This window comes from Gossypium hirsutum, chromosome D07, assembly GCF_007990345.1.
Source record: "Gossypium hirsutum isolate 1008001.06 chromosome D07, Gossypium_hirsutum_v2.1, whole genome shotgun sequence".
NCBI classification, from domain to species: Eukaryota; Viridiplantae; Streptophyta; class Magnoliopsida; order Malvales; family Malvaceae; genus Gossypium; species Gossypium hirsutum.
In genome coordinates, this window is record NC_053443.1 from 55467914 (window position 1) to 55492739 (window position 24826).

General features: G+C 29.8%; 2 protein-coding genes across 2 annotated transcripts; both read left to right on the forward strand.

Moving 5' to 3' along the window:
* The first annotated feature begins 4290 nt into the window (after window positions 1–4290).
* Window positions 4291–5401, forward strand: LOC107955490 (zinc finger protein 6). The gene has a single exon (XM_016891283.2). It carries the CDS (start codon window positions 4583–4585, stop codon window positions 5195–5197), a length of 615 nt encoding a protein of 204 aa, XP_016746772.2. The 5' UTR covers window positions 4291–4582; the 3' UTR covers window positions 5198–5401.
* An 11630-nt stretch (window positions 5402–17031) lies between these two features.
* LOC121219572 (uncharacterized) lies at window positions 17032–19676 on the forward strand. The gene is made up of 7 exons (XM_041097950.1): window positions 17032–17664; window positions 17770–17856; window positions 17959–18219; window positions 18345–18509; window positions 18592–18645; window positions 18734–18880; window positions 18968–19676. Exons 1-7 carry the CDS (start codon window positions 17488–17490, stop codon window positions 19343–19345), a joined length of 1269 nt encoding a protein of 422 aa, XP_040953884.1. The 5' UTR covers window positions 17032–17487; the 3' UTR covers window positions 19346–19676.
* The last annotated feature ends 5150 nt before the right edge of the window (window positions 19677–24826 follow it).

Here is a 24826-nt window from a genome sequence, read left to right on the forward strand (position 1 = left end):
TTTCTCGAAATTTTACCAGGGGCAAAATCGATAAAGTTTTACCATGGGTAAAATCGTCAAAATTTTGCTAGAGGTAAAATAGGGATGAGAAAATTATTTTACATATAAATATTAAAGTTTATTTTAGGAAATATAAAAATTGAATCGAGTTGGATCACGTTACATAGTATTGGGTCAAAAAGGCCCAATAAGTACTCGTAATTGGATCCGATGTAAGAGAGGCCCAAAAACCCCTCATGGACATGAAAGGGGTGACAACCCTAGTAGGCAACTAGGGTTTGCCATCCACCCTAGTCTTATTCTAAGTAGGATGATTTTCTATTTGAAATAAACCACTACAACTCAACAAGGGTTCTACATTTTCTTCCTATAAATAGATGACACCAGTAGAGCTATTAACGCAACTTTAAGAGTTTTTTATTTTGTCAAAAAATAAAGAGAATTTATTCTCAACTATTACATATATTTTTTAGGAATAACACTTTTACCGATTTCTATTAAGAAGAAAGAAATTTTGTTTTCACCCCAAAAGGAGAGAACTTTTTCTAGTTCTGTGTTTCGATTCAATTGGTTCAAGCTCACATTTAAAGCAGTTCGTGGTACGAGAACAACGGAGAAGATCGTTTGGTTAAAATTTGGGAACAACGAACGTCCATTAAGCCTAAAACACAGGTACGAATTTGGTTAAGGTTTATTGCTATAATTATCATAACCAGGTCGATTTTCAAAATTTTAAGTTTTTGTTGTGAAAGAAAACTGTTTTCAAATTGGGTTTTTTGCAACTGTCACGACGTAACTCACTGAGGTAACAATGTCAGGACGTGGAGATTATGAAGTTGCAATGTTGGCCTGAGAATTTTAAAATTTTACAATTTGTCCTAATTCATGCTTGAGTTAACAAAAGAGCTTTCGTAAGCTCGTGTAGGACTTGAAAATTATTGTGTTGCATATTTAGAATGTGAATGATACTTATTTGCATATGTTATTAGTTGAATGTTGTAAAATTGTCTAAGGTCACTCCGGTAATGAATGTAGCATTCTACAGCTCGAACCTAGCAATTGGGTCGGGTGAGGGTTGTTACACTTCACTAAGACATTCCCCCTTCAAGTTTGTTGTAAACTAAGTGATTCACTTGAGTTTAAATATCGGTTACTATATGAACAATGATAAGTGCTCACTTTCGCAATCTTCTACCTAGTACAAGTTGATCACATATAATAGTTTTGGCTTGCTAATATACAAATAAATTATAATCATTCCCCCGTACAAAGAGGTTTTCAATTATCCTCATAAAAGTTAAAGAGAAAAATTGATATCTTCAAGATATTCCAAAATCGGTGTGACTTGATCTTCTTAAACAAGGAACTTTGCATTAAAAGACTCTGATTTGATCCTTTGTGATTTGATTATTCACACTTGAACATCAAAGATGAGCCAAGATAATTCTTAGAGATCACAAATGCAAAGCCCTACACATTTTAAATCAAAAGATTAATAATACAAATAAGACAAGTTTCAACTTATTCCAACTACTACCATTGTAGTTGGAAATCAAAACTGCTTATAATAGTTTTTTTATATAAACTTTTAATAAATATATTTATTACATGATTTTTTTCACCTACATCATGGGTGAGCCATAATCGAGTATTATTATAAAACTCTTGATTGCGTTGGTGTCACGAGTTAATTAGGCACCAACTTAGTCAAGAAAAATACATAAAATCAATTTCGAAAAAAAAAACCACTTTTTCCATATTACTATTTTTTATCCAAAAATCAATATAATTAACTACTCACTTTTTATCAAAAAGGGAAAAAAAATTGTTGACTCAAAATTTATCTATCACAACTCAAGCACGACATATATGGAGTGATTGTAAGCACTTAAAATAATAAAGAAATCAACCTCAGATAGTCTAAAGTGGCGAACAAAAATGGGCAAAAGAATCGAGTATCCACCAAACTGGAGAGGATGATGACAAGCCATTCCTAAAATCACTTGCAAAAGCAAGACTAAAAAACATGATACAAGAGGAGACAAAAACTTTCAAAAGTGAAGATTTATTAAACAGTTGAAAAAATATATATAAAACTTAAGACAACATGAGTCCAAATCAACTCGCGAAATTGTTTATTATTCTGAAATACTTTCAAAATAGAAACATGTTAAGAAGCCGACGAAGAACCACCCACTTTCCAAGAGAAATTGTTGGTGGTCGGTAGAGTTTCAACGATGATAGACACCATCATCTGTCCATCACAATTTGTGAAGACAACAAAGATACCCACAAAATAGAGTTGTATGCTAAAAAAAGAGAAGACACGTGAATTGAATGAGAAGAATAAAGAAAGAGAGAATTGGTGGGAGCCGCTGGGCAAAACAAAAGAGAATAGACAAACAATTTGGAGAGAAAAAAGAAAGTTTTTAAGGTTTCTTAAAATAAAATAATTACATTAGCAAAAATATCAAAACCGAGGCCTTAAAAACTTCGAGATCCCAAGTTCAAGTAACATGTAAATGTACGAGTTTTTCTCCATATTTATTCTTATAGTTAGTTTATTAATTTGAGTTTAGTTATTTATAGTTAATTGTTAAGTTAATTATTCAATTCAATGCTTATAATGATTGATTTTGACTGGAAGTGTTGATATAGTTATAATTTCAAAAACAACGACAATATACATTTTTATTACCTTATTATCAAGAATTATTATTTTTATAAATCATAATTATCAATTAAAATTTTTATTTTAGCTTTATTTTTCACCCACACATTAAGTTTGTCAAAAGACTAGTATTTATTATGCATTTGTATTCGATACACTGTCGATATAAAATCTGTAAATTGACAATAAATTATATTGTGCCAAACGATTAAAAAAATCATTATAAATATTCTTAAAAAAAAGAAAAATAAAAACATTGGTGCATAAATTTATGCACTAATATATTTTTCTCGGTACAACTCACAAATCATAAATAATTCTTACGATTTGAACCGATGATATGAGTTGTGAGGTGAACACCTACTATTAATAATTTAAATATAAATTTATTTATTTACGTGTGAAGATGAATATATATACCAACAATAAAAAAAGTTTTATAAAGGTGAGACAAATATAAAATAAAAATAATTATACACACCAAAAAGTAAGTATGAAAATTAAGATGGCGAGGGTGAGACAAGTCCAATAATTTAAGGCGTTGATGACTTAAAGTGGTGGAAATTAAGGTGATGATGGATTTGGAAAGAGAAAGAAGGTTTTAGTTTAAACTTCCCCCAAATTGTGGTGGTTAGTAAGATTCGTAAAGATCTTGCCTTCATTAAAATAACCTTGGATTTCTACGTCAATCACGCTATCATCTTCTTAATTATCACCATGTCCTGCCCTCACTCTACATGTCTTCATTTTCATTTTTCTATTTTATTACGTATCTCATCGGATGCCTGTTTTTATATTTATAAGACCTGATTCATTGACGTGATATACAAGTCATAATTAAATATCATGTATGGTGACACGTTATTTTCTTTAAAAATAATATGTGACGAGTGGAATGTAATAAGCAGAACTAAATGATGACAAGAGGTCAAATATGAGGTCAGATATTCGATCGAGTTCTATATTCCATATAACAAAGTAAATGTTAAATGCCACACCGATTTTTTTATTTATCTTTTAAAAAATAATAGCTAATTTTATTAATTTATTCTTCTATTATCATTAATTCTAACCTAACACATTTAAAGTATGTATGATATTGATTGTGATGTTAGATTAAGAAATTAAGGTCGAAGAACATAGTGATTACACGTGCATCATGGAGTTTTCCATGTGGGAAATAATAATTATAATAATATAATTCTTTCTCAAGAAATTATTCATGGATGTATTAAGATGGGACTTTTTTTAATGTTTTGAAAGTGTTAATAATATAATGAAAATTTATATGTTTTAAAATAATTAAATATAAACTAAAATTAATTAGTGCGAATTTAAACTTGAAATTAAAAGGATGAGTAAAATTCGTAAAAAAAAATGTGATGAATTCTAAATAAGTAAAAAAATTTCTATTTCTTTACCCCATGGTTAAAATATGTGTAAAAAACAATACTTCGCTAAACTATTATAGTATAAGCGGATAATCTGATTATTACAACACAAATGAATTAATACAATCTAAACTAAAACTGATCAACTTGATTAATTGAACTAAAACCGATATATGATCACTGCACATGACTTAAAAATCTCGAAACTCAAAATTCAAAACTCAAAACCCAAAAACTTCCCTTCTATCCTCTACTTTTCAAGCTTAAAACATACTGTTTTTTAAAGAGATTGCATGAGGGGGGGGGGTTAAAAAATTATAAGAATAGTTTTCTTGCTCTGAGGGCATTTTCCATGGCCAAAACTTGCTTATTTGTTATTTCTTGAGGATCAATTTCGCAACCAACTCTCCTTTTTCTTGCCTGTCTTCACTCACTCTCAAGTAAATTACCTTATATAACAATATTATTAGCTCATGAAACACAGATAGCAATTTCTTGATTTGCTATTCTACAATCTGCCATGGCTGATATTGATTTTCACTCAAAACCCTTGAAGTTGTTTGGGTTCAATATCGGGGAAAGAGCTGGCAAAGGATCAAACAAAGCACCAGCAGCCGGAGGATCGCCGGAGCTTGACCGTAAATACGAGTGTCAATACTGTTGCAGGGAGTTCGCAAACTCTCAAGCCCTAGGAGGTCACCAAAATGCTCACAAGAAGGAAAGGCAGTTACTAAAGCGTGCTCAAATGCAGGCTGCTGCTACTCGGAATTCCATGATATCGCCTTTTACATCTCCGCCACACCTCCTTGCTGCGGCGGTGTTACCAGCCGCTGCACCGCCGCCACTGTATCATTCTTCTTTTTACATGTCACATGGAGGAGGAGGAGGAGGACCAGCCCCATCGTATATGTTGCAAGGTAGCACGCACCATTGTGGGACTGGTTCTGGGCATGGACGGCGTTTATATACAGGAGAAGGAAGGGAGAGCATGGCAGCCGCCATGTCAGGTGATATCGGGAATCATGCCGGAGTTTTTTCGGTAGTGAGGCGGTTCACTGGAGATGATGGTGGACCTAAGATTGATAATGGATTAGGTCTTGATTTACATCTTCGTCTAGGATCGTCTGTGCCATAAAATTGTAAGGACTCGATCAAGCTTAAAATTTATAGAATTGAAGTTCTTGGGTTGAAAATGTAAAGTTCTTTTCTCTTTTTTTGTTTAATTTTCTAATTTTTATTGATATTCAACGTTTTAATTTCATGAGTGAAGCAATTATGTATGTATGTATGTATGTATGTATGGAGTATTAAACTTTTTTTCAATTCTCAGTTAATTTCCCTTAATTCTCGTAATCTTAATTAGGGTTGAATCTTCCACCTAAGATTATGTTTATCCCATACCTAAGAAACATCGAGCTAAAAATAGGTCTAAAATTTTGTTCAAGTTTGATCTGGATAAAAATGCTAAAATTCGAACTCGGTCTACTCGTATTAATTTTTTATATATAATTTTTTTGAAAAAAATATAATACATCCAAAATACTAAAAACATTAAAATAAATGTTTTCTAACAAATTGAAAATAAATTTTAAAAAATTTAGATATACTTAAATAATACTAAAATAGGTGCAACTTAATAAACAAATGCCTCTAAAATAGTAACAAAATTAACAATAAAATAAGATTTATACAAGATCCAAATAATAACAACAAAATAGTAATAACATAATAGTGAGAAAACAACAAGAAAATAATAATAAAACATTTAAAAAAAATAACAAATTCAGGTTGGGCCAAGCTCTGGTAAAAAAAGCTTTATTCTAAGTCTAACCTGTTTTCTAAACAGACCTTATCTTTTTACCTAATTTCATTTTTCAAGTCTATATTTTTATCTAAACCTTTTCACTTTTCAAATGACTCAACCCATGACAGATCTATTTTTTTGCTCCTCATTGCCCCTTCTATAACACCTATCTCCATTAACCCAATTATCATCCCATAATCTAACTTTAGAACCATCAATGACTTGCCATTGCACCTTATCTTTAATAAAATTCCTTCCCTCTAAAATACTTGCCCATGCCTAAAAAGGCCTTCCCCCTTTCCTTGCATCCATGGTAGATCCTATAGGAAAATACCTAGCCCATACGGCCTTTGGATTTATCAAAATCCTCCGACTTTGTTTAGCTAGTAAAGCAACATTTATCAATCCAAATCTCTAAAACCCATACCCCCTACACCTTTCAACTTGGTTAAACAGAGCTAACTCACACAATGAATTTTTCGCTCATCATGTTTCTACCTCTACCAAAAACTAGCAATTGCAGCATTAATTTCGTTGCAAAGCTTCTTTGGTAGTTTAAAACACAGCATCAGTAATTAAGGCATGCGCAAGCAACAACTCTAATCAAAACATACCTTCCTCCTTGTGAATACAGGTTCTTCTTCCATGGTTTTAGTTTGTTCAAAATTCTCTCCTTAATAAAGCTCATTGCCATACCCTTAGTCTTTCCCCCAAAAACTTGGAACCCCTAAGTATGACCCAGCATTCTTTGCTTCAACAATTCCTTGTACCATCCCATTCCTATTCAATTCAGAAGTATTTGCATTGAATATAACACTTGATTTAGCCAAATTCACACTCTGTCCAGAACCTCCACAATATCTGTCAAGAATGGACTTTAAAACACTAGCATTGTTAGGGCCAGCAGGCAAAAAGAAGAGTGAATCATTTGCAAAAAAACAAGTGTGACAACACAGGACAGTTTTCACTAATTTTAATTCCCTTAACATGTCTAGGCTCAATTGCACTATTAACCATTCTAGATAAAACATTAGCCAGTATACCAGTCTGGCCCAATAGGCTCTTGCAAAGTTGTTAGTGTTAAAATCGGACCTTTTCAAGATTTTGGGAAATAAGGTTGGGGGGTTACAAACAAGCCCCCATATTCGAATCTGAATATATTGGTTGGATATTAACTTGACAACTCTCACAGTCATGTTTATTATGGTTTCATTGAAATGAAAATAACAAGAAAATCACTAGCACTTGGACCAAGACTCTGCTATAAGATTGGGATACAAAATCGTTGGAGCATGGAACTACACCATCATCTTACCTAACAAGTTACCACTTTAATTAGCCATTAGAAGATGACATTTTTTGAATAGTTTAGTCGTTAGGTGGCGTGAGGATTTTGCTGAGGGATGTGGTATGATAAAAGGTGGAGATAGTGTTGCAGGGAGGCAGCAGCAGCACATGCATAGGATTTTGCTGCAAATATGGGCCTACACAGGATAACACTTGGTTGGAGGGGATTCACTTCAAGTCATCAAAAAGCTAAACAGATGGAAGATGACCTTTCTGCATTCTATAGCATTACCATAACAACAAGACAAGCTAACAAGGCCACTCTCCAACTATTGTTAACTTTGAGATGGATGATAATATGTATTGCATCCAACTATTTAATAGCTAGCTTTAAAATTGGTGAAGTAAAGTAGAATAGAGTGGATGCCAAAATTTTGTTGACTAAACTTTACCCTTTTGTCTTTAAGCACCTAAATTCGATGGTTACCATGCACAATTACAATGTATGAATCTTTAGTCTCATCGTGTGTATGTCATATATGAGTTTTATCCAATACATGTATTTATATTTATACAATACATATATTTTATTTGTAATGATAAAACTTTTATAAAAAAAAAACCTAAAAAGTATTATCAAATATTATTCAAAATGCAGTTCTTGAAAGCTGAAAAAGGAACACTGCCATAGCAATGGGCCTCCGTTGCCGAAATCACCATTTCATGCACACCCAAATTGAAATTCTCCCTCTTCCAGGTGCTCTAGATTTCGAAGTCCATATCTTTTTTTTAACACAATATTTAGAACTATTTAAAGTTTCTTCCCAACCCATAAATAAAAGAATAATGCTCTTTAGCGCACTCAAACCCACGTCCTCCTACATTGATAACAATACTCATGCTAATCGAACTAAAATTCAATCAACTTTTTACTTCTAGTTAATTATGATATTATCACTTAAATAATCATTTTGATCTACTTGGTTTATCATATATATATATACACATATAGGTCACATTATTATTAACGTGCCAATCTTATTTTTCCCATAATAATGTACCAATCATTATGGACAACCCAAATAACAATCTTTCTCCAATGTTTTAGTCACTCATAACCTTGCCATTTATCAACATATAATGCTGACCTAAACCTCCCTCATAAAGTTGGATAATTTCCAAAATATCATTGCATTTTTTAGGATTAAAAGAACAAATTACTCCATTTATAAAAGCAATTTAGTCAATTTAATTGTACAATTGTAAACGACAATAATATTAAATGTTAAAAAAAATTTGACCATCGACATTTAAAGAAATAAATCCACATGTACTTCATGCTAATTTTTATGAATTTTTTATATTTTTTAATTTTAATTTTTAATTATTTATTGATATGACATATAAAACAAATGATGTTAAGTTAACATGGTGTGCATATAAACTGTCCTGCGAGCTGTCACGCCAACAACATAAAAAATTAATATTTTAATCATCATTTTCTTTAAAAAAATATTTGAAAGCTTAAGGATCAAATTTAGCTAAAAATATAATGACCAAATTGATAAAAAATATAAATGTCGAGGGTTAACTTTATCATTATGCCTAATTTTTAATACTATAAAATTTAAAAAATAAACATGAAAAAGATTCTTGTTTCCTTTCTTCCTTCCTTTTACTTCTCCTTTTTACCTTTATATTATCACTTTTTTTACTGTGATTAGAAAAATTATTTTAAATACTTTTAAATACTAATATAAATTTATTCTACGAATTAATCTAGCATCAATTTAATTTAAAAAATATTTTTTAAAAAAATAAGAAGAGTTTATTTTTACCTCTTTAAATATTTTATATAAAATCTATAAAAAATTTAAACCCAATGTAAAAATCCTCAACTATACAAATTTAACTAAAACTTCATTATCTTTTATGTAAACTTTTTACATAATATTTATTTATTTTTACTTACGTCATAATCGTCTTTCAAGTTTCCTTAAAATTTCATTGAATTACCAAACGAAATAAAAAACAATAATTTGAATTTATTTTTTTTTATTTTTTAAATTATAATATATTTATTTTTACAATAAAATAAGATAATTTTCATTTTTTTTGGATTTTTAATTGAAAAAAAAAGAAATTAATTAGATGCCACATCAATAAAGTTAACGCTTGTCAATTTTTTTTATTTATTTTGGTGTAATTTAAAAAAGAACACAAGTTCGAGGGTAAAAAGAGGTGAAAAATTAAATGAATAACTAAAATATTTTTTATTGTAAAGTTGAAGGACAAAATAAATTAGGCTTAAGGGCGTAAAAAGCCCTCAAACGTTTTCAAAAAAAGTAATTAAGTCCTTACTTTTTTATACTCAATTGGGTACTTGAACTTTCAAAATGCATCAAAAAGGCTCTCAAACTTTAAAAAAACAATTAAGCCCTGCTTTTTTTTGCACTCAATTGGGTATTTAAACTGCCAAAATGCATCAAAAAGGCTCTCAAAGTTTTTCAAAAAAAGCGATTAAGTCCTTTTTTTTGCACTCAATTGGGTAATTTCACAATTGATCGCTAAAGTTAATTGCTTCTAATTGTTTTCAGTTAAAGCCACCTCATGTCACAACCACGGTGTGACATGCAAAAAAAATATAAAAATTAAAAATCAATAAAAGTTATAAAAATTATTAATTTTTAATAAAAATATTAAAATTTTATTGAAAACTATAAAAATATAAAAATCATAAAAATATAAAATTTTATAAAAATCATTAAAAAAATTATAAAATGCATAAAAAGACCCTTAACCATTGACTTTAGTCGTTAACGGTTAAAGTTAACGACCCCCGATTTTTTTCAATTAAAGTCATCACGTGTTGCAACACAGCGTGACATATGTCGAAAAATAATAAAAATAAAAATCAATAAAAGTTATAGAAAAATTATAAAATGATTCTTTTGGTATGGTAATTTTTATAAATTTTTTTAAAAATTTTATATTTCTTTATATTTTTTATAATTTTCTTACAGCTTTATAAAATTTTATAATTTTTTTATATTTCTATATATTTTATTTTTTACAATTTTTATGAAAAAAATTCTATTTTTTCTAATTTTAAATATTTTTATTAAAATTTAATAATTTTTATAACTTTATTAATTTTTATTTATATAATTTCTGTGCCACATATCACGCCGTGATTGTGACACATGGTGGCTTTAACTAAAAAAAAATTAGGGGCAATTATCTTTAACGGTCAACTATTAAAGTATCCAATTGAGTGAAAAAAAAACAGGGATTTAATTATTGTTTCTGAAAAAATTTAAGGGTTTTTTTAATGTATTTTGGCAGGTCAAGTATCTAATTGAGTAAAAAAGGTAAGGACTTAATTTAAAAAAAAAATTGAAGACTTTTTACAGCCAATAAATTATTATGCAAAAGAAAATAGAGAAAACGTGAGCTGGCCCTTTGTTGTTTTGCGTCAAAAAAAAATGGTAAATGGATACTGAGTTAGAATCTAAATAGGGAATGAAGAAGCAGGAGGAGGGAATTAGGAAAATGCCCCTTTTTTTGCGGATGCATTGAAGTTGTAGCATTATGACAATTTTAAATAAATGCCTTTGCCCCCAACTTTTTCCACTTTTTCTTCACCAATTTGGACTAAATTACATGAGTTTTTTTTTCCAACATTAATTAGAAAAATCAAGGTAATAGCCACCTATCTCAATTACATTTATCTTATAATTTAAAAATGGGTTAATTCATGATTTAGCCCTTTCTACTTTGATACTCGAACTTTCTTTGTCTCAATTTGGTACTTAAAGTGTATTGATCTGTTTTCAACAAGCGTTTAAAAAAAATGACAGCCAATCAAATAATGCCACGTGGGTTTTTTTTATATTTTCAAAAACTAAAATATTTTTTAAATGAAAAAAAATTATATTATTTTAAAATATATTTCTTAATTAGTTTTTTGGTTAAATTTCTTTTTCACCCTCTCATGTTCACTCCATCTTTGCTGCTACGACTTTTCTTTTTTTAGGTACGCTCAAACCAGAACAAAATCAAAAGAGAATAATTGAAATCCGAGTTTGAAAACAATCGAAACATACTTGAATGATTGAACACAACCCACCTCAAATCATCAAAGTCATAGAACCCACTGGTTAGAAATTGGACCAAAAATTATAACTCATCAATACTTTAGGTACTAAATTGATATACAAAATTTATAAATAAAAATTCATTATAACCTTGTTATAATATATTTTTGTATTTTCTATTTATTTCATTCACTTTTTATTACAAAATAAAAAAATTAATTACTTTAAAATAATACTTAAGTACAATAAAATTAAATTCTATGACTTTGAGTAAAATTAAGTATTTTAAAATTATATTTAATTCAATTATATATTAACATTCCCATGAATCATTATTTTTATTTAAAATTAATTATCATAATTTTGAAGATTTTAATGGAAAATGAATTAAAATATAACAACAAAAAATAGGAAAAAAATGAATTCATGTCAAAGTTAAAATATATAATTGAATTAAAATTAAGTTTAAAATGTTTAACATGAATTTACATAAATAAAAAATAAAAAGTGAAATAGAGGATAAAATGATTTTTTTTTAAAAATCTTATTATTCTTTTTGACATAACGCCTAGAACTACCCAACTTATAAATAGGAGGATAATGTGCTTCAACACACTCGAACCCACGTCCTTCCTGTATTGACAACAATACCTATACCAATCGAGTTAAGACTCAACCGCAAGGACAAAAAGAAAATTAATTATCATTCATGGCAATTTTTAAAACTAAACTTACATATATTAATTTAACATTATGTTTAGCATGCGCTTATATTAGAAAATTAATTAGATATTTATTGTTTTTAATTAAAAATATTGAATAAATAAATATTTTTCAAAAAGTGAGTGAATCTTTTTATAAAATCCGAACTATATCATATATGTTCCTTTTGATACAATGTCTAAAACTACTAATCGTTCCTCTCCAACCCATAAATAGGAGGATAATGCACTTCAGTACACTCGAATCCATGTTATCTTGTACTGCCAACGATATCAATGCCAATCAAACTGAGACTCAAACACTGAAAAAATTAGTAGTTAAATTGAGATAAAGTAAAAATCCATGAATGATGTTTAAAGTGGGCAAGTAATAATAAAGTGGTTAAGATGAAAAGGTATGGAAGTTAGTGGTGCACTACAAAATTAGTGCCAGCTTAGCTTTGCACAATTAGGGCTCCACTTAGTGATTATATTATAATTGAAGTGGCTTCTGTATTCAACCCTTGAAAAACACCAACTTTTTCTTGTATAATTTATTGGTTACCAATATTAGACCATACCTGTCTGAATGCCCAAGGATTTGGATAAGATTCTTTTATTCAATTTGGTCCTTCCTGAATTACAATTTTAATAATTGATATCTTTACTTTCATAAAGTGTTCAATATGGTACCTGAACTATCAATATATATTTTACATTGTTAGTGACTTGTTAAACTAGCCAATGAAAATTTAACATGTAATTTTTTTTCCAAATCATCAAGTTCATACGGATAATATAACATTATGTAAAAAAAACTAAATAAAACAAAAATAAATAAATAAGATTAATAAAAAAAGTAAATATTAAACTTACATAACCAAAAAAATGTCATCCTCTCCAAAGAGTTTTCCATTTAAAATACTATTTTAATTGATTTTTAAATACTATTTTTTATTATGTACTTTCATGTTAGTTTAGTATTTACTTCTTCTTTTTTATTAACCATATTTTTAGTTATTTTTTTAATTTAATTTTTTTTATTTTATTTAGTTTTTCATATAATGTTATATTATCCATGTGAATTTGATGATTCGGGAAAAAATTTACATGTTAAATTTTTATAGGCTGGTTTAGCAATTCACTAATGGTGTTAACACCAAGTACCATAGTAAAACACATATTGATAATTCAGGTACCTCATTGAACATAATAAAACACATATTGATAGTTCCGGTACCCATCAATTTACTGAAACATCGTCTTAAACCTCCATCCTTAGTTACTTTCCATACCATACATAGAGTGAACCACCACCATATTCCATCCAAATACTTTGTTAACTTAATTGATAGAACAATTATTTTATCTGAAAATTAAAAAATAATAATAATACAAATAAAAAAAATTTCCATTATATAATAAAGTAATAAACATATATTTTATTATACAACGAAGTTAAAAATTAAATTATTTTTAAAATTTTCAAAATTTTTATATAAAAATTAACTTAAACTAAGCTTAATATTATTATATTGATAATAAAATTTATTTTTATTTTTTAAAAATATTTAAAAATATTAATATATTAACATAAAATATTATATTTTTCAATATTATTAAACATACATATTTAATTATTTATATTTAATCATCTAATATAATTTATTATTTTAATAAATTATTGAATATTTCAATTTTATTTTAACAATAAATATTTATTACAATTATAAATATATTAATAATAAATGTTTTGTAGTATAAATGTTAAAATATGCCATAAGTCTATGTACTCTTCACAAATTTGCAATTTAGTCTTTATACTTTTATTTTCAAGAATTTAGTCCCTCTACTTTTCAGATTTGAAAATCAAGTCCAATTGTTGACATTGTTAAATTTTTTTGTCAATTTTGTTGATATCACGTTTTTAAATAAAAAAAATACTCATTTAGTAGTCATGTAATTAAAAAATGACGTTGTAATGAACCTGGATTTAATAAAATATTTTTAATATATGCAAAAACAATGTAAAATATAAGTTTATAGATATAAAATAAACTCAATTAAACAATAAAAAGATAAGAAAAATCTCGGCCAATTTACCAATAAAAGCTTTTTTTTTAAATTTACCGAAATGGGCCCGGTATTTTATTATTTACCGGAATAAGCCATTTTCCGGCAAATCGCGTCCACGTCAGCGCGCTAACGTGGCCGAGATTTTATAAAAAAATAAGCTTTTGTTGGTAAATTGGCCAGTACAAATAACAAAAACAATAGCAAAAATAACAACAAAAACAGCAGAAAAATAACAGCACCAAAACACTAGGTACAACAAGATAATTTTTATTAAAAATAATTAATTTATTTGGGTCGGGCCCTAGCCAAAAACTTTTACCCGAAGCTCGATCCGTTTAGAAAACGGGCCTCATTTTTTATTCAAACACATTTTTCGAATTTATATTTTTATTCAATTCCTACTATTTTTTGGGCGGACCTTCGACCCAAACTAGACAACCCGAGCCATGATCAGGTCAATAATCGGAAGTTCGTTCAATTTGTACTTTATTGTTGATCTTTTTACCTATTGTTTGAATGCTTTTCTTTTTCTTTCTTTTTTCTTTTCCTTAAAAAGAATTCCTTTTTGCTATTAACCATCACCAATAGAAAATTTTTATCATCCGTTTTTAATTATTAATGTCATTATAATTAAAATTTATTTCATTATTTTTATTAATTGCTAATTTTGTAATTCTTATTTTTAAATCACTATGAATAATTGTGAAAGAACTTTTTGACCCTTTAAAATTTTGACTCTAATTTTTTTAAAAAATTTCTCTCAATTTATTTTTTTTAACTTTATCGTCAATATGGTTTAGTCTTCCTTTCCACCTTTTTTCGAAATATCTTATTTAATTATTTGCAATGCCTCCTCTCAACACCAAAATTGAGAGGAAATTTAGAGGAAACTGAGAGGAAATTTGAGAGAGGATTAATTTGTGAAAAAAAAGGGTAGGGTACTAGCGGAAATCGCGGCCACGTCAGCGCGCTTTGATGACGTGGCAACAAATCGCCCCCTAGTGGAAGCGATTTGTTGCCACGTCAGTAGAGCGCGCTGACGTGGCCGCGATTTCCTGGCACGTCCCCTAGCATCGCGGTGACGTGGACGTGATTTGCCGGAAAAGGCCCATTCCGGTAATTAATAAAATACCAGGCCCATTTCGGTAAATTTAAAAAAAATGAAGCTTTTTTTGGTAAATTGCCCAAAATCTCAAATGTTTGTTTGTTTCATTGAAAACAACTTTTATGAAATATTTTTAAGAAATCTGTCAAACAACAGAAAATATTTTATACAGATTCATCCAAACACAAAAAAATATTAACTTTTTCAGGAAAATAAGTAATTTTCCAGAAGTCATTTTCAATAAAACAAAGATACCCTTAAACTCACATCCCAGCATTAATTTAAATGGACAAGTGCTTAATTGAATCTTACTTTTTACTAATTATCTTATTATATAGTTGTTTTAGTTTTACTCTTACAAATCCAGTACATTGACAAGTACAAGACAAATATAAAAAAATTACAATGTAAAATTAAATCAATACAAAATATAATAGATAAAGGACAAAAAAGATCAGAAGAAAACTTATCCATAACAAATGTCCATATTGAAATTAGAGACCCATGCATTATAATTACAAAACTGAAATTTTTTTAACAATTTCATTATAGGTTTTGATCATATATGTTCTTTTTGACACAATGCTTAGAACTACTCATAGTACCTCCCTAACCCATGAAAAGGAGGATAATACGCTTCAGCGCACTTGAACCCACATCCTCATATATTGGCAACAATGCTCATGCCAATTAAACTAAGATTCAATTGACTTTCTTTCCATGATTTTGAAATAAGGCAATGCTGTAAAACAGAAAATAGACATGTCTATCATAAATTCAAATACTCACATCATATGCATAACTTAATGGTTAAATTTTGCTATTAGTCCTTATACTTTGTAAAAATTGTAAATTTAGTCGATGTACTTTTATTTAATCAAATTTAGTCTTTATACTTTTCAAATTGGTAAAGTTTAGTCCCTGTACTTTTTAGACTTTGAAATTTTAGTTCTGGCCCAAACAATAGCAGTTAAATCTGTTTGGCTAAATTCAATTACTAGTCATGTACTATACGTATAGTTGTAGATTTAGTCCATTTTCTCCAATTGTTTCATTCTAAGTCCCTATACTTTTCGAATTGTGAAATTATAGTCTTAATGCAAAAATTGGATTTTTAGTGAGTAGTACGTGGAAATAATAAGTCGACATGACATTACACATATGATGATATGTTCGACACATTAAATTTTGGAAATAGCAAAACTTTATTTAATGAATTTAACAAATTTTGCTAAGTACAAGGACTAATAGAAAAATTTAACCATAACTTAATTCTAAAATAAAAGATGTACAAAGATATATTTGTGAACATGCTTCTAAATAATTCAATGAGCAATAATAATGTAATAAAGTGGAAAATGATTGTATGAAATAATGGCGTCACGTCACCTCTATTCTTTTTCCAATAGTTTAAAGTCATATCAATATTTTTCTCTTGAATTTTAACATTTTCATCCTGAACAAAATCAAACTTAAATGAAAATTTTAAAATTTAAGATAAAATTACTTATGTGATATTAAACTATTAGAAGGAGATAATATCTATATTTTGTATTATCCTTTTTTCCGTAATAAAAAAGGGGTTAAAATTTGATAAAGAATAGATTGTATAAAATTATAATTCCACATTATCCTATTACTTTTTAATAAGAGGATTACAAATCAGATTTTTCTGCCAAATATCACATTTTCTTACCATGCTTGTCAGGAATGTGAAGCCAAATTACATAGTTATTTGAGACTTTAGTAAGATATTCATTTTAGAAAGAGAGAGGAATATATATGTAGATTCACGTGAATAAGTGGACAAAAAAATGGTGTCCCCTTTGCTTGAAAAGTTTGTCTGGGTTTTCGAATCAGTACAAATCACCCACCACCCTCACTTCAAACTATTGCTAGTGGAAGACCCACAATGAGACAATAGTTCAAAATAAAGTTAAATTTAAATGGATCATGTGTGTCTCTCTTCCTTTTCCTTCTAACAATCAAATAATAATAATAATAATAATAATAATAGCATCTTCCTGTTAATTTTATCCATCTTCTTCTTCTTCTTCATTTCACCACATTTGTTTTAGCAAAGACAAGTGGTTGATGGAAAAGTTAGAGAAGCGTCGGCAGTAGGCTTGGATTCTTCTGGGAAAAAAAATATAGCTAAAGGGGACCTTTATGTTTTTGTCTTTACAATATTGTTGTGTGTTATAATAACAGTGGAAGGTTGGCGGAGGTTTTTTGCAGGATTGAAAATCAATGTCAAGTTCATCTCCTTTTCTTCTTTTTCATTGCCTTAACCTCTAGGGAACTAGCTTGAACCTTTTTTTTTTCTTTTTCCATTTAGTTTTGGGGGTGTGTTTAATGGCTATGGAGATGCAGAGCGGGGGGAAGATGATGGGGTTCTTGGTTATCTTGTTGGTTTTGTTTATAGAGATGGCAGCACCCACTAGTGCTAGCAGAAACAGCTTTTCTACCCAAATTCTTGAGGTTCAAAACCAGTTGAAGCTCTTGAACAAGCCCGCTGTTAAATCTATTAAGGTCAGTCAGAATTTACTCATTTGCTCCCTCTTCAAATTGTCAAAAAGCTGTAAATTTAGACTTATTTTTTGTTAATCCACTGCATATGTGTTTTGCCATGAACAGAGTCCAGATGGAGATATAATTGACTGCATCAAACTTTCACATCAACCAGCTTTTGACCATCCAATGCTCAAAAACCATAAAATCCAGGTCCATTCCTCTTCTTTTAAGCACCATTAATGTGTTTTTGGTTTGGACTTCTAGCATCCATGGTGTTCTAAAGGTTGTGTGTTTCCTTTTATGATAAACCAGATGACCCCAAACTTTCATCCGGAAGGTGTTTTTGGTGAAAACAAAGTTGCTTCAAAGATGAAACCAGGTTCATCAAGGAATGTTACCCAGATGTGGCACTTGAATGGAAGGTGTCCAGAAGGAACTATTCCCATTAGGAGAACTAGAAAAGATGATTTGTTAAGAGCAAGCTCTATCAAAGCCTTTGGTAAAAAAAGGCACAAAACCATCCCTCAACCAAAGTCTGCAGATCCTGACCTCATCACTCAAAGTGGCCATCAGGTAGTATATACTGCTACTGCCTCATTTCTTTTTACATGAAACTGGTTTTGGTGTATGTTGAACTGATATATGTGGTTATATATGTTCCATTTCTTGGGTGTTTGGACTTTGGAGCTTTGATGTAGCATGCAATAGCTTATGTGGATGAAGAAAAGTACTATGGAGCAAAGGCAACCATTAACGTTTGGGAACCCAAAATACAACAGCCTAATGAGTTCAGCTTGTCCCAAATCTGGATCTTGGGTGGTTCTTTTGGTGAAGATCTCAATAGCATTGAAGCAGGCTGGCAGGTACCTTCTTATCCAACAACAATTTTACATTATTATTTTAGATTCCATCCATATTTAACTCATTGGCCTCTGTCTTCTATAGGTTAGCCCAGATTTATATGGAGACAACCACACTAGACTCTTCACTTATTGGACTGTAAGACTAGACTCCCCATGTCACTATCCTTTTGTCCTTTGATGCATTTCTATTCTTTAACTCTTGTTTTCTTTATTACTAAAACCAGAGTGATGCATATCAAGCCACTGGTTGCTATAATCTACTTTGCTCAGGCTTCATTCAAATCAACAATGAAATAGCAATGGGTGCAAGCATCTACCCTGTTTCTAGCTATCATGATTCCCAATATGATATAAGCTTACTTGTGTGGAAGGTAATGAGTAAGAAACTATTCATAATAAGCAAGCTACCATTTCATAAACATCAAATTTATATATATCCATGAATTTGAGTGTGGCAGGATCCTAAGGAGGGGAACTGGTGGCTACAATTTGGTAATAGCTATGTGTTGGGTTACTGGCCAGCTTTCCTATTTTCCTACCTATCAGACAGTGCCTCCATGATTGAGTGGGGAGGTGAGGTTGTAAACTCAGAATCAGATGGACAGCATACATCCACACAAATGGGGAGTGGCCATTTCCCCAAAGAAGGGTTTGGCAAATCTAGTTACTTCAAGAATATTCAAATTGTTGATGGCTCCAACAATCTCAGGGTTCCTAAAGACATTGCAACTTTCACTGAGCAATCAAACTGCTATGATGTACAAACTGGAAAAGGTGGCAACTGGGGCAGCTACTTTTACTACGGTGGTCCGGGTCGAAATGCTAACTGCCCTTGACTCATTTAAATCCTTAAGAAAATGAAAGCTAAGTAACCATCAACTGTTGCCGAAATGAATATTCATCAAGCCAAGTGCATGCCCTTCTTCAAGTTAAGTTTAGACTAGTAAATTTGTGAATCATGGTTTCACCATTAGATGGTAGCAATACAGGTTAAATCACCTTATTAACTCTGCCAAAGATTTGTTGTGAGAAAGTGAGGTATTTCTAGCTGATATTCTTTGTTTGGACATATGAGTGTATATTTTGATTTTCCTTTTTTTTTTTGTGTGTATGTGTCATTAAATTCTGCTTAAGCAATATAAGCACTTGGCTTTGTTATTCTTAAAAGATCATTCTCTATGATTTTCCATCAATGAAGGAACCTTACTTTGTAATGGCAAAACGAAATGATTTACCTTTTGCTTTACCAATAATTGCCCTTTGTAAGTACTTGGACCAGGATAAATCTGAGAGCTAATTGCAATTGTCTTTACTAATAGTATAAAAATAAGAGACGGACACATAATTTCCAATTCGGAAATTTTGTAAGGGTGGGTTTGGATGGGCGGTGTGTTTACTTGCGGTTAGTGTAAAACCAACGGTGGCAGTGAGATTAAATATTGTAGCGATACTGTAGTGTGAGACAAAAAGTAAGCTAAACGGATCGTATTGCACCCCACCGCCCATCCAAACCCACTCTAAGTCTGCAAGGTCTTACTTAAAGAATAAACTACTAAAACTTATTTGCATAAGACGTGATTTAAGTTCAATTCGCTTACTAAACTATAACCTAATTCTAGTACATAAATTAGATCACTCCCCTCAGTAAGATTTTGTCTTTAAAAGCTTAATTATAAATTAAACCATTAGAAGTTTGCAATAATTTGCACTAAAATAATTTCCTTATAGTGAACAAGATAAGTGCTCGTAATCTTATACATGAAACCATAGCAAACTTTCTCTTAAATAATCATATAATGGCTTGCAAAATTACAATCAATGTGAATCTTCATCTTTTTGAGTTCAACTCGATAAAGTCTTCATTATGGAATAGATTTAACAGATATCTTCTCGATGTCAACTTCTTTGAAAAACAAATCTCTTCAAATAAAAAAACTTAACCACATTAAAAAGGCTTCAAAAGATCCTCACTTGACTTGATTCTCCATGTTTTGACTTCAATAAAGTACTTCTAGAAAACCTTAAAAGATGTGTTTAAAGAGTCTAAGTCTTTTGGTCAAAAGATGACAATCAAATATGACAAGTTACATTTTCTTCCAAATGGAAGCTAACTTGCATACGAGCTATGTAACTAACACCGACAATCTCTTCATTTGACTTTTTATTTTTTATTTTTATAAAAGGCAGAGCAACACATTGAAGTAAGGTAAACATCATATTCAACACAACACTCCCCGTTAATCCAACTATTTTATTATGTAAAAGAGCTACTAAAACAATTATTAATGCATAAGAGTAAGATGCATTAACAAAAGAAAATCATAGTAACATAGCAAAAAGTCAAGATAGTTTACCTATATGCCAAAAATAAAATCCATTCAAATGGTGATAACTATAGTAAAAAATTTTAAAATGAGAACCAAAATGATTTTAATCATTAAGTCAAAATAAATGATTTCAAGCCTTAGATTTTGTATTTATTTTACCTTATTAAAATATAACCAAAAGCAACCAAATTTTTTTCTTCTTTCAAATTAAAAAAATTGGTTAATCTTTATTTTTAGATTTAATTTGTTTTTTTTTAAAATTAGAATGCAAAGCAAGTTACTAAATTCATTCCAAAAAAAAAAAAAAGGATTTTTCCATTGGTTGAGTAAAAAGTGAGTACTCGAAATCAAGCAAGACAAAAATTTAATTTTTTTAGAATGAAATGGTCGATCGATTTTTTCAATCAAGAAAAACAAATACCTAATACCAAAACTGATTTATCTTATAATAACCCTAATCTCTTGTTTTTCATTCCAATTTTTTCCTCGAAAAGAAAAAAAATAAAGTTGTAAGTAAAGATTATCCAAAATTTTTTCACCCTATTACTTTAATTATAGGGTGAAAAGAAAAAAAAAGGAAAGATCAAGTGTTGTTGATTTTATTTTAATAAGGTAAGATAAATTAAAAATCTAAAGTTTAGAATCATTTATTTTGATCGAATGGCTAAGATCATCTTAATTTTCATAATTCTCATTTTTAAAAGTTTTCACTATAGTTACCACTGTATCATAAATATCATCCTTATCGGTGAAGTTTTCATCGAGATGCTTCATATATTTGGCCTTATTAATACTAGATAGCTTTATAGATGTTAAGGTAGTTGCAACTGAAGCAACAACTGATTTAGGATTCTCTATCATCTTCTAAATTCACTCCAACATTAATATTTGCAGCAGCATGCTTGCTCTCTTCCACTTCCAAGAATACTTCACCTCATCCTTTGATACAATACCATTTTGCTTATGTGGAATTTGATAGATGAGTGAAGGGTAAAGCAATGCATGCTTATCATTTTCATTGAAGGAATGAATGATCTCAAATTTTAATAGAAGTAATTGAAAATTTCTAATGTACCACTTCGAAGAGAATTCTAATCATAATCAAATCAAATTCGAAGTTGTCTAAACTTTTCACAATTGAATCATTTAATCATAGCCTCGAATTATCCTCGTCTTATTGTGGGTGACACATTAGGTTTTCAATAAAATGATAATAGGTACAAGGTTACTCTATTAAGAGCAAACGCATCTAAAATTCAAAAACGGGATGATATAGGGCTGCGCGCGGACCAAGATTGAGTCGTCAAGTCACGGAAACTCCTACGAAAGCTCTATCGAACAGATCTGAAATCAAAACAAATAATGAGATTAAATCTGGAAATTTCAAGATCTGGAATAAGAACCCAAAAATCAGCAAGATCTAATCAAGAATCGAAACACTTATGAAAGGGGGTTTCTTGGAAGCCAAGAACTCGATTTAGCAATCAAGAAAAGAACCAATCTGCCGAATCTGAGAAAACAAACACAACAGCAAATTAATCTTTAAAAAATTCAGCAAATCAATGGGATAAAATTAGGGTTTTGGCAAGAAGAAAAGAAATAGAATCAAGAACCAAACGAAATTGAGAAGAAAGAAAAGATGCGAATCTGCCAAGGAATTGATTCGGCCAAGAATGCCTAATTTCCAGCAATCAATTGATCCCCAAATTGAAAGAGACCCAATCGGCCAAACCTTAGGAATTGGGGATTTTGGGTTCGAATGTGTGCTGCCAATAGGAGAATAGCTTAAACGACGAGATCTTGAGTTTAATCAAAGCTGGAAACACAAGTAAGAATAGCAAAAAGATTAGATAAACGAATCGGCACAAGTAGGAATAAAGAAATAAATCGAAACAACAAGAAATAAAGAAAAGTCCTAAGAATCCTTGAATTCCCGAAAGAATTCACAAATCCCTTCAAAAGGCTCTAATCTCCCCTCCAATGAATATCAATGGCAAGAAGAAGGTTGAAGATGGCTCCCACAATCCAAAGATTGTTAAAACAGCTTCTAAAGAAAGCTCAAGATAGAATTCTTGAAGAAAAACCCCAAAGAAAATTCTGCACTCAAACAAATCTGAAATTTGATAAAAAATAATAATAATGAGATTTGTTTTACAAAGGGTGGCCGACCAATGCTTATATAGGCCTCCAACAAATCCTAATCTAATTAGAAAACTTAAAATTTAAACCTAATTAAGAGAAATAATAGGGAAATTTTGGCTGGCCACTTAAATGGGCTGTTTTGGGCCGAAATTTAACATGTATCTTTCCTAGAGCCTAAAAATTAAATTAACAATTCAAATGTTTACAAATTGGGCCCTTTGACATTTTTGGCCTGATTTTCAACTAAATATGCATAGATTTCTTGATTGGGCTGGAATTTGCTTATTGGGCTTCGCCTTCAAGAATTTGGGCTCGTGATCCATCCCCTTCTGAAATTGGGTCGTTGACGCTCGTAACGGAGATCCAATGCGTTTTGGCTGTAAGATTTGGTTTCTTGGACCAAGATTTCCAAGATTTGAAATCTTGATTTTCTTGATTCTTGAAATCTCTTCGAACAGCAAAATTGGGCCAAGATTCGGTTTCTTGATTTTCTTGAAAACAAGAAAGTGAATCTTGATTTTCTTGTTCTCTCGTGTATGCATCTAAGGCCTTGCTAACAAACTCTTGAATGATCCCATTTAGTTTGGACCGCATTTGTCGGGCCTTTGATCTCGTTATTGGGCCTTGTGGCAATTTGAGCCCATCACTTTCTTGAACTTGGGTTGGGCCTTTGTGACTCGTATCACGAGATCTAGAAACCTAACATAACATCCAAATTATTTTAGAGTGAAGTGTGACCTATTAAGAAACCTTTCAGTTATTAGCACCGAAGTGTAATTTGATCCTTTCACTAGATATCTCGAAAATACTCATAATAATTCATTATAAACACTAAATTAAATAAGTAAACTCAAATTAAAGCAAGATCTGAACTTTAAATCACAAACTACTTATTTTTTTTGGTGAATTACAAGAGGAGGGTAAAAACCCTAACAACAACATAACTAGCGCGACTCAAACCCAAGCCACAGTTAGGACGGTGAACACCTTAACCATTAGGCCAACACACGGGTTTCAATCTCAAACTACTTATTGCCTCAACATTAAATGAAGGTAAAGAAGGTGATCAATTCAAACTAATTCATGTGTTAACTTCAGGTCACTACACTCTATAAAAAATAAAATAAGCCTGTAATTAATTTTAAATTAAATCTTTTTAATCATAAATATTAACGTTTCTAATCGAAGGAACTTATATTTTTGTATTAATTAAAAGATTTTTTTTAATAAATCAGAAAATAAACTAAATAGTATACAATTAAGAGTTTACACATAATCGTTTTTAATATTTAAATATTTTGATAATAATTATTTTTAATCCTCCAACTAATCAAACTAAATTTATAATTATTTTTAAATTTACCCTGCGGGAGTATTCCTAATTATATATACGCTTTTTAAGTATTTTTACGGATTAATTTGAAGATTAATTTGTAATAGCAACTTAATAAGCTGCTTTACTATTATATATATCTAATACATAAATGGGTAAACTTAGACAACAGTTACCTAACTATTAGCGTGTTTCTATTTTGGTCACTCAAGTTTAAAAATTTCTATTTTAATTACTAACTTATCAAATTTTAATGTTTTGGTCACTCATCCATTAAATTACTAACAGAAGCCTTTTTGTTGGAATAATAATAAATTTAGTCTTCCAATATTTATAGATTTTATCAATTTGGTCCTAATTTAAAAAATTCAACAAATTTAATCCTCATCTTTACACGTTCTGTTAATTTAGCCTTATTCTTAAAAAATCAAAAATTAAAAAACTTTAAAAAATAAGAAATATATATTTAAAAGTTCATTTTTCGATAAAAATATATAAGATTTTATAAAAATACA